General features: G+C 43.5%; 2 protein-coding genes across 3 annotated transcripts in view; one reads left to right on the top strand and one right to left on the bottom strand.

Moving 5' to 3' along the window:
* PDE6A (phosphodiesterase 6A) overlaps positions 1-4,536 on the bottom strand; it is a 106,297-nt gene extending 101,761 nt beyond the window's left edge. Inside the window, exon 1 of the mRNA XM_004453729.5 lies at positions 4,033-4,536. Within this exon, the coding sequence (XP_004453786.1) occupies positions 4,033-4,506 (474 nt within the window). The 5' untranslated portion in view covers positions 4,507-4,536. The remainder of the gene's footprint in view (positions 1-4,032) is intronic.
* Positions 4,537-16,866: 12,330 nt separating this feature from the next.
* SLC26A2 (solute carrier family 26 member 2) overlaps positions 16,867-18,722 on the top strand; it is a 61,548-nt gene continuing 59,692 nt past the window's right edge. The window contains exon 1 of one of the 2 annotated variants that reach the window (XM_071210694.1): positions 16,867-16,972. The gene's annotated coding sequence lies outside the window, so the exon portion shown is untranslated. The remainder of the gene's footprint in view (positions 16,973-18,722) is intronic. The other variant, XM_071210691.1, reaches the window with a different exon arrangement.

Raw genomic sequence — 18,722 nt, forward strand, 5'->3', positions numbered from 1 at the left:
CAAGAAGGGTTTTCTCTAAGGTCAGTGATGAAATCTTAAAAGACAGCTCTTGGTGGGGCATGCTCAGATTCACTTCACGAAGTCAGCTCTTTTTTGCAATTTTCACCTCTACCAGCAAGAGCAAACACTTGGGCCTCACCTACATCTGGGGCAGATGTTTTTAAACCCACCAGGACTCTCTTTCCCACTGTGTTCTCAGACATAGCTGCTAAAACAAATGCAATGATATGGGTTGGCTTAAACTGTAGGGAGTTATTGGCTCATGATTTTGCGAGAAGTCCAAAATCAAGGCATCCACAGGCAATGCTTTCTCCCAGAAGACTGTGCTGTTCTGAGGCTGGCTGTTGGTGATCCGTGGTCTTTGGTTTTTCCATCACACGGCAGTGCACATGGAAACATCTTTCTTGTCTGGGTTCTGCTAAATTCCAGCTTCTGGATGCTCCCTGTGGCTTCTTTTTCTGTGTCTTGTTTCCTTTGTTTTTGAGGACTTCAGCCATACTGGATTAAGGTCCACCCTCACCCAGTCTGGAGCCCTTTAATAATAACATCCCCAAAGGTCCTATTTACAAGTGGGTTCACACCCAAAGAACTAGGGTCTGGAACTTGAACACACCTTTTGTGGGGGGTGTGATTCAATCCCCAACAGAAGGGTTCTCCCCTGGGGCCATGGGAGAGAGCTCGGCCCTGCCAACATCTTGACTTCGGACTTTTTAGCCCCCAAAACTGTGAGAGAATAAATTTCTGTTGTTTTAAACCATCCAGTTTGTGGTAATTTGCTATGGCAGTCCTGGGATACTAATAGAGTAAGTGTGTCTGAAATATTGCACGGGGCAGACTTACACTAAAATGTTATTTATTATTTATCTAAAATTCACATTCAACTGGGCATTCTGTATTTTATCTGGCCATGCTAATAGCCAGTCTTCCCTGAGGAGATTCCAAAGATGAGTAGGAATTTGCCAGAGAATAGGGAGCTACATTAAAACTCTGGAAAACTCCTCTGTTTGTGGTCTCACACTTCAAAAATTCAATGATTGTAACCATCTCCCAGCTCTTTTTGTGGGAGCTGCAGGCTAAGAGAATCACTATTCCATGGTTCAGGTCCCAATCTATATCATCTTCCTCTTCCTTCTTCACTCAACCCTTGGTCACTGTTTGGCAGCCAAGTCTGCCTTCTGCCCAGAGCCTTGAATTGAGGATGATTTCTTACAAGGAGCCAGGAGAGAAGCAGACACATGAGAATGCCAAGTACACGATGTAGACCATGCTGAGCTGACTCACCAAGCCTAAAAGCCTCCAGAGAAGCCCAGGCCTCACTTCCAAAGTAAACTTTGGGGGCACAGCAGGAAAAAGCAGGTGGTCATTTAGCATAGGGATTACACAGAGATTTTTTAGAATCAGACAATCTTCCCTAATCTTTAATCACTTAAGTGCAGGGTCCAAAGAAGCTCTCAGCACTTCTGTTCTTCGTTTTCCCACAAAGAGAATCTGGATGAGAGGGCAAAAATGGCTTCCTCTCCAAATCCCACTCAGCCCAGGTTCAGCATCAATCACTTAGACTAGATGATCCTTAACAACACGGATCATAATGACAAAAGCAAGGAATAGGAACTGCCATTGCAAGCCATTAAGGAAACTGTGCTAGTTGAGAAACAATTCTCTCATTCAAGCCTTCCGTTAATGCCATGAGGTAGGTATTACCAGCTTCATTTTACAAATTTGGAAATAAGCCCAGACAAGCTAAATGATTTGCCAAGGCCGTAGTCTTAGAAAGTGACAGAATCATGATTCACACCCAGATCTGACCTCAAAGTGTAAGATCTGAACTCTCTGCCATGCAACTTGAAATGACCTTTCTTTTTTTTTTTTTAGATGTCTTTTTTTTTTTATTTTTATTTAATTCCCCTCCCCTCCCCCAGTTGTCTGCTTTCTGTGTCTTTTTGCTGCGTCTTGTTTCTTTGTCCGCTTCTGTTGTCGTCAGCGGCCCGGGAAGTGTGGGTGGTGCCATTCCTCGGCAGGCTGCTCCCTCCTTTGCGCTGGGCGGCTCTCCTTACAGGTGCACTCCTTGCGCGTGGGGCTCCCCCACGCGGGGGGCACTCCTGTGTAGCAGGGCACTCCTTGCGCGCATCAGCACTGCGCTTGGGCCAGCTCCACACGGGTCAAGGAGGCCCGGGGCTTGAACCACGGACCTCCCATGTGGTAGACGGAAGCCCTAACCACTGGGCCAAAGTCCGTTTCCCAAAATGACCTTTCTTAAACAACACCTGGTTCAGTGCCCTCATTTTATAGAAAAGGAGGTAGTAGGATCGTTTGGAGCAAGGGCACAAAGCCAGAGTTCCTGAGTTCAAATCCCTGTCATGCCACTTTCTATTTGTGTGGCCTTGAGCAAATCATTTAAGTTTTCCAGATTTCAGTTTCATCTTCTATGAAACAGTCACCTTGTCCTAAGATAGCTGTGAAAGTGAAATGAGTGAGACAATCCTGGTTGACTACAATTGAGGTCTAGAGAGAGTGGAAGGGAGAATAGACCCAAAGCCACATGGGTGGGTCCTCAGGAAAGCCATGGAGGGGAAAGACATGGCTGGTGTCCCTAACTTTCTGGTAACCTTAGTCCTTTCTCCCCTCCTGGCTTTAGTCTCCTAATCCATTAAATGGCGAGTTGATCTCTGAAACCCCCTTTCCTTTCTGTCTTTTTAATCTTAAAACCCTTAACCACTAAAAACAAAACAAAACAAAACAATAAACCCTTAATCAGAAATAAGGCCAGTGATAAGGTGAGTACAAAATCACAGAATGTCCAGTCTAGAGCTTGGCAATGACTGAACTCAGCCTCCTTGCTAGGTCGCTGCAGCAATAAAGGAGACCCACATGGCCCTGCCATTATGGTGCAATCTTTCAAGTGAGACATGCATCGAAGAAATTATTGCATAATTCCCTGATTGTGAGTCTTTCACCCAGTGTTCACAGAGCACCATCTCTGGGCCTGACATTGTATTGGGTCCTGAGACAAAGTGGAGACTAAGGCAGACATGGTCTCTGGATCCAGGCTTATTGTGATAAACAGTTGGAAGAAGAGACTCTATCAGGAATTAGGGAGGGCCTCCCTGAGGAAGTATCCTTTAGGTTGGGATGTGTAGGATGAGTAGAAATTGGCCTGGGCAGAGAGGTACAGGGAGAACTGCTAATGTAGTTTAAAACACAGAAGTCCAGAAAGGGGAAGTGATTTTTCCAAGGTCACCAAAGAGATCCTTGTCAGAGCTATTCATAGAATGCCACAGAACTTTGGACTCTTAGGTGAAAGGACCAAGTGCTTAACCAAGTGATCAGTGCTACCTGCCGGTGATGGGACAGACCACCATCACACCCTTCCTGATGTCATGCAGGAAGAAAACCAGACCTGTGATGCAAACCTGAATCTAATCATGAAGAAACATGAGGCAAACCCAAATGGAGGAACATTTCTGCAAAGTATCTGGGTTGTGCCGTTCAAAAACGTCAGTGTCATAAAAAGCAAAGACAGACTGAGGAACTGCTCCAGATTTGAGAAGACAAAGAGACAAGGCCCTAATGCACATGGTTAAGACACTTGGCAAAAATTAAATATGGACCATTTATTAAATAATAGTGTTATATCAATGTTATATATTTCTTGAATTTGATCACCATACTGTGGATGTGTTAGAAATGCCCTGTTCTGGAAATATACAATGAAGTACTTAGAAACAAAGGCACGTGATGACTAAAACTTACTCTCAATTGGTTAAGGAAAAAAAGGAAAGATAAAGCAATTGTTCACAATTGGTGATTTGAATGAAAAATATAGTTATTTGACCTATTTTAAACTTTCTGTTAAGTTTGAAAAACTTATTCAAAATAAGAAGTTATCAGCTAATAAGTGAATAAAGAGAACACCAATTTGTCATCAGCCCAGCCTTGCTGGCCAGCAGCTCTCCACCCCACTTGTACCCCAGAACCACATGGAATAACGCCTCACTGCTCTTGCAAACCTTCCCCTTGTGGAGAAGAAAGTACCTCTTCTGTGTTGGGGACGTTGGTAATCTTTTTAGAGTGTGCGACATGGCCCACCACACCCATGTCCAGTGGAAAGACAATCTCTGAGTCGGGCACCACCAGGCAGTCCTCGAGGATGGCATCTTTGTGGACGTTGAAGAGCCGGGTGGCTAGTTCTGCGATGCCATTGCGGGTCCTGTACATGAACAGGCTCATGCGGTCTGCCCGCAGGAGGAAGCACAGCTTCTTCATGACATTGAAGATGCATTTCTCAGCCTGTAAGTTCTCCTGAAAGTCCCGCAGGAGGTCGAAGATGATTTCACTCTCCTCCACACTGGTCAGTGAGTGGTAGTGGCTGAAGTCTACGGCTGCCTCCTTGGCCCCGAGAAGGTCTGAGATGACCTTGGCCCGGTAGCGGAGGTTGTAGTACTGCTTGGCAAAGCCCACATTCGAGTCCAGGAACTTCTCCACCTCCTCCGCTGTGACCTCGCCCATGGCCGGGAATTCAGCTGGCTGCTTGGGGAGAGGGGAAGGAGGGCGCCAGGGCTGAGGAGAGCTTCTTCAGTTTTGCAGTCCCTGTAAAAGTGACAGATCAAGTCAGAGTGCCTATCACTCCAATCTGGACTTCTCAGAGTCGCATCTAAATCTCGCTGAGATGGCCACATAGGAGAGGGAGTGAGCTGTGGGGATTAAATCATTAATATTTCCCAAGAGCAAGGATTATGAAGATTAGGATGTCCAGATGCCACTGGGCCCCCGATGGAGATGATGAGAGCTCTCTTTGTCACCTTGGCCTTCTGACAGCTGACATGGGATTTTTTTTTTTTTTTGAGGTATTGTGGCTGGGAATTGAACCTCGAATGTGGGAAGTCTGTGCTCAACCACTGAGTCATATCGGCTCCCCTGAATTGTTTTTTTCATTTTGTTTGTTTGCTTGTTGTTTTTAGGAGGCAGCAGGAAGCAGGTGCTCAACTGCTTGAGCCAGCTCTGCTCTCTGACAAGAGATTTTTGCACAGAGCAGGAGAGAGGCTAAATACCACTAAAGCACAGCTTGCTAACTGGGTGCCCCATAAAGAAGTGACAACCTATCCATGTGTTTTCTTTGCCCTGTAATGTATTGAAGCAGGCTAGTTAGATGATCAATAGATGCATCTGGAACCTGACAGAAAAGTCGCTGTCATTAAACACATGTCCTTTGATACCCCCAAGACAGCTCCTGGAAGACCCCTGTGAGATTCCCCCATTTGGAATGAGATTTCCTCCAGAAGCCAGCAGAAGCCCCGGATATTCTCCAGGGGCTTTATCATTGGGCCCTTCCAGGGGATTGATAGGTGGGGTGATGAATCAAAACAGCAAACACCTGGGACTCCTCCCGTCATTAGCAAAGGGGCAAAATAATTAATGGTTCAAAGAGCAAGCCCAAAGGCCCAATCGCCCCTCCCTTGCAATTTGGCCCCTGTTTTTGCTTTCTGCCCCCTATTCTATCCTTCTTCGCCCACACCTGGATCAATACACAAGTAAACCTGGGATTTATAATCTATAATGGGGAATGGTAGTCTGTAAATAGGCCCTTTTTTCACTCTTCAGCCCCTTCCTCTTTACCTAGGACCCATGATCTGTTATTTTCTCCCATTTCTCTTCTCGCCGTTCCTTAATAAATGACTGGCCTAACTAACTGGCTTGCTCTTGAAATTTATTTCTCATGTCTTAGCCAAGAACCTAGAAAAAAATCCAGCAACAGTATTTTTCTTAAATACTGGATGTAAAAGTCTAGCATTTAATGTTTAGGACATTTGTTTGGTTTCTCTTGGAGAATGAGAAGATCTAACAACTCTGCATCCCCATTACTCCATGGCCAGAATGGCTGGAGGTGACACCCCTAACCCCTCAGTATGGGTCTTCAGTCTGAGGTTCACCAATCAGCCTGCTTCACTTATGTATATTAAAGCTCTGGCACCTATGTACCCGACTTCACCATCTCTGCATTAAAGTCTTTTCCAGCCTGAGATTCAATGATTACCTATTGTTAAAATTTTGAGAACCCTCATAAAAACAACAAATATTTCAAAGTCTCTTTTTAATTATAAAATTAATACATGTTCACTGCAGAAAATGCACAAAGAAGTCAATTAAAATCACATGAAGCTACTACTTAGAGGCAACCTCTAGTTAACATTTTAGTTTCTCTCCTTTCGATAGAAGCTGAACTCTTAATATCTCTTTCCCTTTAATGCCCTTATCTTTTTCTTGACCTTTTCACGAGATTTTTCTGGCTCCAGCCTGGGCTTTTCTGGGTTCAGAAGATCAGAAATGTACACAATAGCCTGGATCAGCTCCAGTGACTATCAAAAGACCCCCAGCCTCATTGCAGTGCTTTTCCAGCACACGAGGAAAGTAATGGAGTTTCTCTTCATAGAACTTCCTTTAGCTTCTATGACTTTATCTGCTACAGCCAGGGATCTCCACATTGTAAACACTGTGGAACGCATGATTATACACTGCTGCTCGCACTTTGAACTTTGTAAATGAACTTTATTGAAAAGCAAATTACTTCCTTTATTGTAGAGTATAAAAGAGTCTTGGGGTATTGCACACCCATCTGGCACTGCATACACAGGTGGGCCTCCAGGTGTGGCTGCCCAGGTAGCAGGCCTGAACTTCTCAAAATGCCCCCACCACAATCAGCATGAGCCTAATTCTCTTTACCAAGAATGCTCTTTCCAGCTCTCTGCATGCTCTCTCCTTCTCAATCTCCAGGTCTCAGTTCAAGCTTGTCATTCCTAGCCATCTTATCCCAAGTAGCCCCTAACCACCTTCTCCCTAGTTTCTGTCATATCATCCTATTTATTTCCTTTATTACATTTATTACTATCAGGAATTATCTTGCTTGTGTTTTGTTTCCTTGTCTACTATCTGTCTTCCTACCATACTGTAAGTTCTGCATAGGGATCTCTCAGGACTGATTCCCTAATGCCTTGCAGTGCTACTTGGAACATCCTTGAATCTCAGCAAAGATTTTGTAAAAAATTATAACTCCTATATGCTCTTGTTCAAAATTTAGAAATACAGGAATATGCAAAGGAGAATTTTAAAATCAAACTCTAGATATTATCATCACCAATATTTTTTGTGTATTTTAAAATCTTTTCCTAGAGATCAAGTGCATATGTAAATATGTATACAGATACAAATACACACATATGCATATATATAATGTGGAACTACATGAAGGACACCAAAATGAAAAGAAAAAAAAAAAGGATTTTTATATTTTTATTCAAAGCTCATTATAACAAGAGAGTCAGCCACTAACACACGCATTTGGCAGACGCAAAGGCAGGTAGAGGAGTGGGAAAACTTTATAGTGGAATAAAGGAAAGACTTCAGCTATACCCTGATTGGATGCTATTGGCATGGGAAAGCTGAAAGTAGGCTAACTAGAACTGAAGCATCCTATGTGATTGGTTAGGGGAGCATATTTGATTTTCTCTAGTTGGTCCTAAGTTGGAAACAGGGGCAAAAATTAAGGAAGCTGTCAGATATTGATCAAGTCCTGGCTATTTTGGATTGATAGTTACAGACTTTGTGGTTTAGTTTTACAGACTGATTGTTGTAGATAGTGACCATCTTCCTGAACTGACTACTACAAGTTTTAGGCCAGAGTTTCCTGGTCTGGTTAGTGATGATTGTGGGTCACAGTTTCTGGTCACTGTCCATTTGTATATTCAGTATTCAGTACACACATACACATACATATTCAAATGTGGGACCTGTAACCTCCATTTCCCACTTTATAATATATCATGGGGGAGTGGGCATAGCTCAGTAGTTTGAGTAGTTTCATACATATCATGAACCTCTTTCAAGGCTATCTCACTTTTTTTTTTATTATGTTCTTTTATTTTCATAAAAAACCAAGTAAAATGTAACATTTAGTTTTAATATTCTTTGAACAGTTTATAAAATTCTAACAATTTATATATTAGGTTGAAAATATAGACATCATTTTTTGAGCAAATAAATAAAAATCAAAGATGGCTTAAACTTCAATGGTTGCAGAGGAAATGAAATAAAAAATGTGTGTCAATTTTAACACGTTAATATGTTTAGTATTAATTTTGTTGGTAATTAATGAAATAAATTCCATATTATAATTAATGTATATTAACTATAAATCCAAACATCTCATCACCATCACCATCACCTTCCATTCGTTTTTCATGATTACAGAACCTTCCTCTGTATGGAGGTAATATAACACCATGGTACTCCTCCTTACAGCAGAGTTTCTCAACCTCAACACTACTGACATTTTGGACCAGGTAATCCTTTGTTGCAAGGGGCTGTCCTGTGCATTGCAGGATGTTTAGCAGCATCCTAGCTTCTGCCCATTAGAGACCAGTAACACATCCACCTCCAGTTGTGACAACCAAAAATGTCTACAGACATTTCCAAATGTCAATTGGGGGCCAAAATTGCCCTGGGTTGAGAACCACCTCCCTAGAGTTATATAATTAAATTGTTTCTAATCATCTAGTATTAAAACAATGCTGTAATTAAGACATCCTTATGTTTCTTAGTAAAAATACCTAGAAGTAAAATCCTAGGCCCAATGAGTTTGCAGCTATTCAAGAGCTTTGTTGCATAATGCTAATTTTTCTCTGCAAGGCAACACCAGAGTCTTTGAGATGCCTGTCCCCACTTCCACCCCACCCGGCGACATCATCCTGCTTCCTATTAAGTGAATTTTCTTAATCCTGACATTAGTAGTTCTCTAGAATTTGGCCCCAAAACTTCTTCCTATTTCATTTTCCACAGTTTCTCTATACATTTCCAAGCTCCACCCTAATGCCGGTCATTCTTTCTGGCTTTTGTTTCTTTATTCTTGCTGTGCTCTCTGCCTGTCCATTACCGCCCAGTCCCAATTATGTACCTCCACAGATCCTTCTTTGATGCCCAGGTAGAAACTTTTCCTAGTGGAACCCCCAAACTATTGATTTTCTCCCATTCCAAGGGGAGTTTCTACATTCTAGGTTATATTATTTCTCCATATCTGAAGCTCTTTGAAGATAGAAGTAAAATCTTACCCATTTTTTTCATCTCCGAAAGGGCCCAGCCCAGGTCCACTCCTGTAGCATGTCTACCAAGTTTAGTTCTGGTTAGGAATATAAGCAACTGTTTTGCTCATTTTTTACCTCATTTTTTAATATGCCACTTTTACCTCATTTTTTAATATGCCAGAACAAGGAAGTCAAGTCTGCTGAAAAACTTCAGTTCTGGTTATTGCACAGTTATAGATAAACTGATATTTGCCTCAGGTTCACCTACAATAATATGTATTAAATGAGCCTGATTTCAGACATTAGTGGAAGGATCCATGGAAGAAACTGGAACTTGAAGGCTTCTTTCCTTGGTGAGGAAAGATGGGCTCCCAATAGGGTTAGGAGAAATTGTTTGGGGTAATCCAATCTAGAAAAGTGCACATACTTCTAGAAATGTGCTACTAGCATTGCAGGCCCAGCAATACCACTGACTTATACTGTGACCTTGGAAAAAAGTCCATTCCTTATCCAAGGCCTCATTTCCCCATCAACAAAATGAGGGAGCTGAATACTTTTATCTCTAACGCTCCTGATCCCACAACTCCAGATGGGCTCAGAGTCAGAAAAAACTCTGCAGGAATGCCTGACCGTACCACAGACCTGAAGTAATTATCTCTATTTCAAGATCCAAATTTCCCAGAAGATGAAACTCAAGCCAAGGCGCCATAGGTGATTTTAAGTTTGGAAGTAAAGGAGGGGAGTAGGGGAAAGAAAAGAAACAGGGCCAAGCAGGGAACCAAATGGGTCAAGAAGAGGTGTTTTGTGAAACAGCTTTTGGGAAAGAATAGGACTCTGAAATTTAGGGCCTGCTTTAAGGCAAACAGGCTGGTCAGCATGTTGGTGACCACCACAAATCCCAATTTGGAGTGAAAAATTCTTCACAAGCAACAGTGAAGGAATTGGTTATGTTCAATGGGGAGGAAGATTGAAAGACTGTTGCCAGAGAGGAAAGAGGGTGCTAGTTTTGTTTAGGGAAATTCCAGAAGACAGGACGAGTCATCAGATATAGACTATTAATAGAATATACACAGACATAGGTTATTATCAGAAGAGAGTATGCAGAGGCCTTAAGAGGTGGAGCTGGGGAGTCAGGTAGGCTTGGGACTGGAGATCAAAGGAGATACTACACTGTATAGTGAAAAGCTATGTGCCAGGTATATAGTAAATGGAATCAAATGAAACTGCTAATATTTTACCATTTTTTTCCTACAGAAAAAGAACTTTTATATAGTTCAATTTCATAGTAGGTATTCAATCATTTTTATTAGTGCAACAACCAACAGTCAGCAGTTCAAAGGTGAACTCAATTACTTTAGAGGTAGTGAGATCTTATTGAGGATATAGTGAAGAGGATTCAAATACCAGCATTTATATAGAAAGATGCCCAAGGGGTTGGAAAGACATTGAGGAAACTATTGCAATATTTCCAGAGGAATGAGGAACGCCTGGCCTAGGATGCGGGTGAGAGAATGGAGAGGAGTGAGTAGGTGTAGAATCAAGAAGTGGAATTTGACTGACTGGAAGAGGGAAGCATGGGAAATAGTCACGCAAGCTTGGCTAGGTTGTGTGTCACTCGACCCCTACAGGAAGTTTGGCGCTGAGTGTCCCACTCAGGGACATTTCACTGCTGTTAGGTGGTGATTTAGCCTCCATTTCTTGATGAAAGGCCTTTCTCCTCCTGGCTTGCCAATCCCACCCCTCTGTAAAGCTAGCCAAGGGAAGGCAGAGTTTCCCTTTCCCCATCAACCTGCCCTTGGAATTTCCATAACAGCCTTGCTGGCCTCCAGCCTTATTTGATACTTACCCTGGTTCACTCCCTATATTACTTTTTTTCCCCCACAAAGTTTTATTTTATATAGTTCTGCTATTTTCTTTTTTTTACAATTTTTAAAATTAAAGTTAATAGATCACAAAGAACGTTACGTTAATAAATGTAAGAGGTTCCCATATAACCCACCCCCCACCCCCTATATTTCATTTGTTCTTACTTTTGACCTACAGTTGATGCCAATTCCTAATGTCTGGCAATCTGATGACTTAGTAACTTTATTCGGCTACTTGGGTTTCCTTTCCAGTCTGTGTCCCCGGTGCTTGCCTAGTCTGAAGTGTGTTTTTTTGTTGTTTCATCATGAGGGTCTGTAATCTGGGATTCATGGATGAATCATGTAAAAGTTTGTCCTTATGTGCATTTTGATCTTACGTGCAGTTTTCTAAAGCTCAGGCTCTGAAATGGATCTGTAATTCAAAAAAAGTTAGGACCCTTTGGGTAGTCCTGAAAAGTCAGGTAAAAATTGATCTCAACTACCTTCCTTTTCATCACAGTAATAGAATAACAACCGGAAGTAGAAAAGTACACTAGGGCTTTGGAGCCAGAATGAGGTGACTTCCAATCCTGTTCCTGTGACTTACAAACTCTGACACTGGGCTAACCAAGTTACTTAACCTCTCTGGTTTCAATTTCCTCATTTGCAAATTGTGGATATCAGTGACATTAATTTTATATTTAACAAACCTGCTTGATGGCCAACTCTCAATAAATGAGCCATTAATAATGATAATGTAAACTAAATATAAGGCAATGATATTTAGTAGAAAGCAGAAATAATGCAGATATATCTATTTTCCTATTTCTTTTGTAAACCAAACCTTTAATGATTTTTCTCTTTATAAAAGTAATACATCTTTGTGTTGTACAAATTGAGAAAATACAGGTATATGAAAAGAAGAAAATAAAAGTTGCCACCCAGAGAAACATTTTGGTACAACTCCTTCTTTTCCAATCACATAAATACAATTTTAAAAACAAAATCATGATAGTGCAGTATATATTTTGTTTAAATATAACAACATAAGTAAACATCCTTCTGTGCCATTAAGTTTTCTTTTACTCCACGATTTCTAATGATTTCATAGACTTTTATTGGGTGGTTGTTTCCAATTGCTGTTCAGTTAGAGTATTTATACATATATATATATTTTACTATTCTTTCAATGAATATTTTTGTGGTTAAATCTTTGCATACTTGCTAGTTTTCTTATCTGCTTAATTAAAAACTTGATGAGAAAGACAGAACAAAGTGACTCTTAAGTCTTTACAATATTGCTCAGGCTTTCCAAAAACTGTGAGAGCTTAAATAAAGAAATAATGAATGAGAAAGTCAATATTTTAATCAAATATCATGTTCTGTTTTGAGTGTCAATCTCCCACAGCACCCCGACAGGTCTCTGAAAGAACAAATCTGGGATACTAGGGCTTGTGATTGCCATGAAACGTCAAATAACAGATCACTTTCTGTACCTAAATATTTTTAGCAAGAGTGACTTATAATCCTTATCCCGGGGTTTAAGACTCACATTTCTTTTCTTCCTCCAAATCAAATTTTATATGCTCCAAACCCACAGCACAGACAAGAAATTCAATCCCCCCAATTTTTGAGACCTCTGCTTTACCCGAGGAGCATGTAGAGGCCTGTTGGTCTTACTCAGTCGAGTTCAAGAAAAGTCTTCTGGCCTTTGGTCCACACTGCAACCATCAATATGCCTGTGGCCCAAGCTGGTGTGGCCCCTGCAAAGCCAGCAGTTTCGCTCTAAGCTAGGCTTAGGGGTCCCTGCTGAGGCTGGGACATCTGCCTCCAGGTGCCAGGCTCCCTGAGGTACCAACAGCCACCCTTCCTATTTCTCCAGGGCATAGTGCTAGGCCCAGGTCCTTGCTACTCAAAGATCATGCAAAGTGCACTCCCCTTCTCAATCCTGGAGGAGGCTTTCAAACCTCTTACCCCCTGAAGAGAATGGCCCTCTATTCTCTCTCCCTTGGGGACAATTCAGCAAAGGCTGAAGCAGGAGGGTCTCTCTCATTGAGACTGAGAATGGCTGCTTTCTGCCTGCCACACAGCAGCTCTGAGAGGCAAGTGATTATGAAGGGTTATGCACCCTCTAGGGCAGGGGTTCTTAATTAGGGGTCTCCAGGGTCCTAAGTGTACGTGCAAAGATTTCTGAGGGTCCATAAGCTTGAATTTTTAAAAAATCAAACTTATTATCTTTATTTTTTCTGACCTCTAACTGAATTATAGCATTTCCTTCACTTATGAGTGTATACAATAAATAAAGTACAGTAGTGTTCATTTCTTTTGACTGGCAAAGGGGTCCATGGAACAAAAAAGGTTAAGAACCTCTGCTCTAGAGATTGGGGGAGAGGGAGCACAGGAAAAATACTTATTATCATTCAAAGAATGATTCATATTAAAGGAATAGTAATATTGAAAAACTAGAAACAAATGTCCACTAATGCTTAAATAAATGACAGTATGCCCAAACAGTGGCATCCTATGCAACTGCTGTAGCCATAGATGTCTAGGATGCTCTCTCCCATCCCACACATCCCTCTTACAATGTGACTTTATCACTTCTCCCACTGAGACTTGGGGTTTGTGCCCCCTCCTCTTGAAATCAAGCAGGCTTTTATGACTTTCAACATACAGAGTGCAAAGGAAGTTTGGAGATTTGATTGGTGAGGCTAGATTATAGAAGGTTACATAGTATCTTCCTTGCTTGCTGAACTGCTGGCTTTGGAAACTTTCAGCCATAACTTTAAGCAGCCAGACTATCCTGTTTGCTACGGTGTGTGGAAACCCATATTAGCCCTCTCAGAGACACTAGGAGAGGCCCTAATGCTACCTGAAGAGAAAGAAATATCCCAACTCTTGCCACTATCTGCCTGCAGCTGCATAGCAGACCCTGAGGCAGAACCACCCAGTTAAGCCCTTGTCAAATTTCTGACGGACAGAAACTGAGAAATAAAATGATTTTTTTAGGCCACTATGTGAATGAAGTGATTTGTTACTAACACTAGACAGCCAGAACAGCAGCTCTTTAGGAACTGATAAGGAACACTCTTCAAGGTGTAATATTAGTTTTTTTAAAATGTGCAGAATAGTGCATATCGTATGTCTCATTTGTAAAAAGAAATACATGTATATATTCTCAGACATGCATAGACCATGGGTTTGCCAACTCTAGATGTACATTATGATTTCCTTGGGGGCTATAAAACTATGTGGGGTGCCTGGACCCCCCCCCCCACATAAATTAAACCATAATATTTGGGGGTGGAGCCTAAACACTGATATCTTAAAAGTTCCCTAAGACAACAAATAAAAAACAAATTAAAAAAACAAAAGAAAAGTTCCCTAAGATATTCTAATGTACAGTCAGAATTGAGAATTGCTGGTATAGATTAAACCTGGAAGGCAGCACAGGAAACTAATGCTGTGCTTGCCTCTAGGGTGGTGCAGTGAGATGAGGGTGGATAGAGTGGAAGGGAGATTTACTTTTCACTATAAACGCTTTGACCTTTTGAATTTGTTTACTGTTTGTATGTGTTACTATTTTCCAAGAACAAACAAGTTAAATTTTTTTCGAAAGGGGGGAGTGGATGTAGCTCAGTGGTTCAGCACTGGTTTCTCATGTATGAGGTCCTGGGTTCAATCCCCTATACCTCCTAAAATAAATAAATAAATAAATAAAAAGAAAAATCTCCTATACATGAGACAGAATCATGAATAGCAAACCAGGAATAACCTATGAAATAGTAGAAGTCAATTCAGTATCCAGGAAGGCCTCAGGTGAAGTGGTCTGCCCCACCCGGGAAGAGGGGCTGGTCAGGAGCTACAGCAAAGGTGAAGCCTGCCGTGGCCCCTAACAGGAAATGGAATCCCCAAATTACTGCATCATTAATCGGTCTTTGGAAAAGCACTCTGAGTTAGCATAATGGCTCAATATGAAGAAGAAAATACTGGACTTCTTGGCCCTTGACCTGTCGGTCACCCCTATGAACCCTAAGACCAACAAGAGGGAAAATGTTTGGACTTAGATGGAAGGAGATCTGGATCCTGGCTGGCCAGGCTGCTGACCTGCTGTCACCTAGGAAAAGCAGAGTATTAGCCAACTGTTAGCAGGGATTTGGTTATCTTTTCCACCCTGGATTCCTACTGTAGTGAATTCATTGGCGCCTCAGTGGAGGTAAGGTAGGCGTGGCAGACCAAAGTCTAGCATGATAGAGATTGTGTTTATGTGAGGGTGTGGGGTAGGGTGGGGGGGCATCACAACATTAAACAGCAACCTGGCCTGCTGAATTGGGGGGGACAGAGACACCACCGACTGAGACCTGAGAAACAGGAAGAAAACAGGAAGCTGGAACTAGTGCTCAGGCCTGAAATGAGAAGAAGCTTGGCTGGCAAAGGAGGCCAGTGTGTTTGGAGAGCAGTGAGGGAGGGAAAGACGGGATGTGAGGATGTAGACCTAGCCAGGGCCCAGGGCTTGTGAGGAGAACAGAGCATAGGGAAGGGTTTGATTTTATCTTTGTGTCATTTAGCTTAATCTTTTACCTTTAAATGTCACTCAAGCCACTCAGAATTACTTTTTAACTAGAGCAGTTGTAGGTTTACAGAAAAATCATGCAATAAGTAGTTTCCATATATCACCCCCCCCAATACAGCTTTCCCTAATAGTAACATTAGCGTGGCACTTTGGTTACAATTGATGAACGCATTGTAAGAATTATTACAAGAATTGTTGGCGGCGGACTTGGCCCAGTGGTTAGGGCGTCCTGGGAGGTCGGCGGTTCAAACCCCGGGCCTCCTTGACCCATGTGGAGCTGGCCCATGCGCAGTGCTGATGCGCGCAAGGAGTGCCCTGCCATGCAGGGGTGTCCCCCATGTAGGGGAGCCCAATGCGCAAGGAGTGTGCCCCGTAAGGAGAGCCGCCCAGCACAAAAGAAAGGGCAGCCTGCCCAGGAATGGTGCCACCCACACAGAGAGCTGACACAGCAAGATGACACAACAAAAAAAGAAACACAGATTCCCGTGCCGCTGACAACAACAGAGCAGACAAAGAAGAGGAAGCAAATAGACACAGAGAACAGACGGGTGGGGTGGGGTGGGGTGGGGTGGGGTGGGGTGGGGTGGGGTGGAAAAATAAATAAACAAATAAATCTTTAAAAAAAAAGAATTGTTGTAATTCTTTTAACTAGAGATCATAGTTTTACATTAGGGTTTACTATGTCCACTCAGAATTTTAAACCAGGGTTGGAATTACATTTTATATTTACATTTTAAAAACAGCCTTCTGGCTATTGTGACTTTTGGTGGAGAATGAGTTATATTGGGGCAAGAGAGAATATAATTTTCTAGCTGACTTTTTCCCATTCAGGTCTCAATTTCCGCATCTATAAATGGGGTGTTTGGGAATGGGATCGGGAAGTGGATGATTTTTAAGGTTCCAAGAAGTTAGTAATAAAGACGCCGCCGCCTCACAAACGGCGCACTTCCCAACTGCAAGAACAGCGCTTCCGTGTGGCTCTTGCTACTTCTTCCGACCTTAACTCTCGCACTTGAGGCCAAGAAGGCAGGAGCCGCCCACTTCGCAGATGATTCAACGCCTCAGGAGGCCGGGGAGGAGCCTCCCTAACAATCCTGGCCGGTCCCCTTCTTTCCAGAGCAGCCAATCGTGAGGAGGAACGCGGTCTTGGGGGCGGCACCGTCGCCCGCCTGGACCTACCCATTGGCTGGGGGCCGCGTCACTCACCGGCAGGGCGACAGGCCTGCCACGGCCGCACGCTTTCGCCTCGGGTCTGCGCAGGCTGTGCTGGGCCTGTGACAGCTCGCCGCGCTCCTGGGTCGGGTCAGGACAGATCCCGCCTCCTCGGGGGCCGGGCGATGGGCGGGGAAGGGGCCGGGCCCGCTACGGGGAGGCCGGCCCCGAGCCGGGATAGCTCTGCCCGCGCGGCGGCTCTCCCCTCAGCCCAGTCACGGCGCCGGACGCGGCGCGGGGCTTTGTCGCGTGGGGCAGCCCAGACCCGAGAGGTGAGAGGGGGTGGGTAGGGGACGGAGAGGGTAGGGGACGGAGGGGTAGGGGCCGGTTTCCACGCGGTCAGCGGGCCCCTCTTAGGGTCGTCCTGGCCTGTGGCCCAAGAATCGTGGGAGGAAGCCCAGACCAGCGGTCTCCGCGGGCGTCGTGGCCCTTCCGTGGGAGGGCAGTGTGCGTCTGGTTTATTCACCGGAGTCGCAGGAATGGGGCAGAGCGAAGGTCAACGCCCCACCCCAGTGATTCCGACCCGGTGCCTCTGGTCGAGAGCTGTGTACCCTACACACTGCACCAGATGCCCTGCTCCTTGCAGATTCGGTGCTCCAGTCCCCTGGAGTCCTGATTGAGACGTCTAGAACCCAGGTATTTGGAAGCAGCACTGGGGATTGCTGATAACCCCTCCCCCGCTCCTTTGAACAGATGGGGAAACTGAGGCCTGGAGAGGAGAGGGGCCTTGGTTATCTTAGTTTTGAAAATCACATACCTGGTCTGATGGTTTGGACCTACGTACCCCAGGAAAACATGTTCTTAAACTTAAGCCATTCCTGTGGGCGTGAACCCACTGTAAGGAGGTTGAGGTTCCTTCAGCTAAGTGTGGTCCAACTCAGTACCGATGGGTCTTAATCCTGTTACTGGAGTCCTTTATAAGCAGAAAGAAATTCATATAGAAAGCCACAAAGAGAGAGCAGCCAGAAGCTCAAGGTCAAGAGAATTGGGAAGAAAAGGGAGAGGCCACCATTGCCATATGACCGAGAATTGTAGGGCCAAGGACCACTGGCAGTCAGCTCCAGGGCACCAGTCTTTGGGAAGAAAGCATTACTTGATGATGCCTTGATTTGGACTTCCATTAGCCTCAAAACTGAGCTAATAAATTCCCGTGGTTTAAGCCATCCCGCTGCATGGTATTTGCTTGAGCAGACGAGAAAACTAAGATACCTGGTTGAGTACAATATCAGGAACTGCATTTCTTCTAGAGTCATATTCTGTCCAAGTTAGAATCCTTTCACTGGATAGACAGGAACACTGCAATGATACTGAAGTCTAGGACTTGACTAATATTACATAACAAGTCATTTACCAGGCCAAAAACTGGTATCCAAGGACTTGTATCCAGTTTCCCAATCACAGAGTATCAGGTTGGGCCCTTTCCTTACACACATTGGGACCACAGTGAGTCAAAAACAGTCAGGACTTAAACTCCCCCTTTTTGGCACCCATCCTAACACCTCTTAGTTCCTCCTTGCTCCTACTACTCTTTATGTGAAACAGGAAACGAATGAGATATCCAAGATTGGGTTAAGCAGAAGTTCTTGTTTTTTCATTTGTTTGTTTGTTTTTTTAATTGAATGAACCAGAAATGGAAGGCCCAGCCTGTTGGAAAGATATTAGTCCATATTTTTCCTCAGGAATCTCAAGGCAGGAGATAGTAAGGGACAGAGAAAATAGGTATCATTTATTGAACAAATGCTATATACCAGACACTGTGCTAGGTACTTCACTTGTGTTAGTTTTGAACAGTCCTGCAGGTAAGGTTATGTTATCCCCGTTTTACAAATGAGAAGTTGATCCTGAGTACTGGCACCCAGTGCCATACACCTGCTGAACAGTGAAATCTGAATAGAGATCTGACTCCAGAATATACCTGCCGGTTCTCCAAGTGTGGTTTTCCATGGTCCTCACTGATTTAAAATCACCCAGATTAGAGTCTGGATATGCAGGGGTGGGCCTAAGAAATCAGCATTTTAATCA

The sequence above is a fragment of the Dasypus novemcinctus genome, chromosome 2 (assembly GCF_030445035.2).
Source record: "Dasypus novemcinctus isolate mDasNov1 chromosome 2, mDasNov1.1.hap2, whole genome shotgun sequence".
Classification (NCBI taxonomy): domain Eukaryota; kingdom Metazoa; phylum Chordata; class Mammalia; order Cingulata; family Dasypodidae; genus Dasypus; species Dasypus novemcinctus.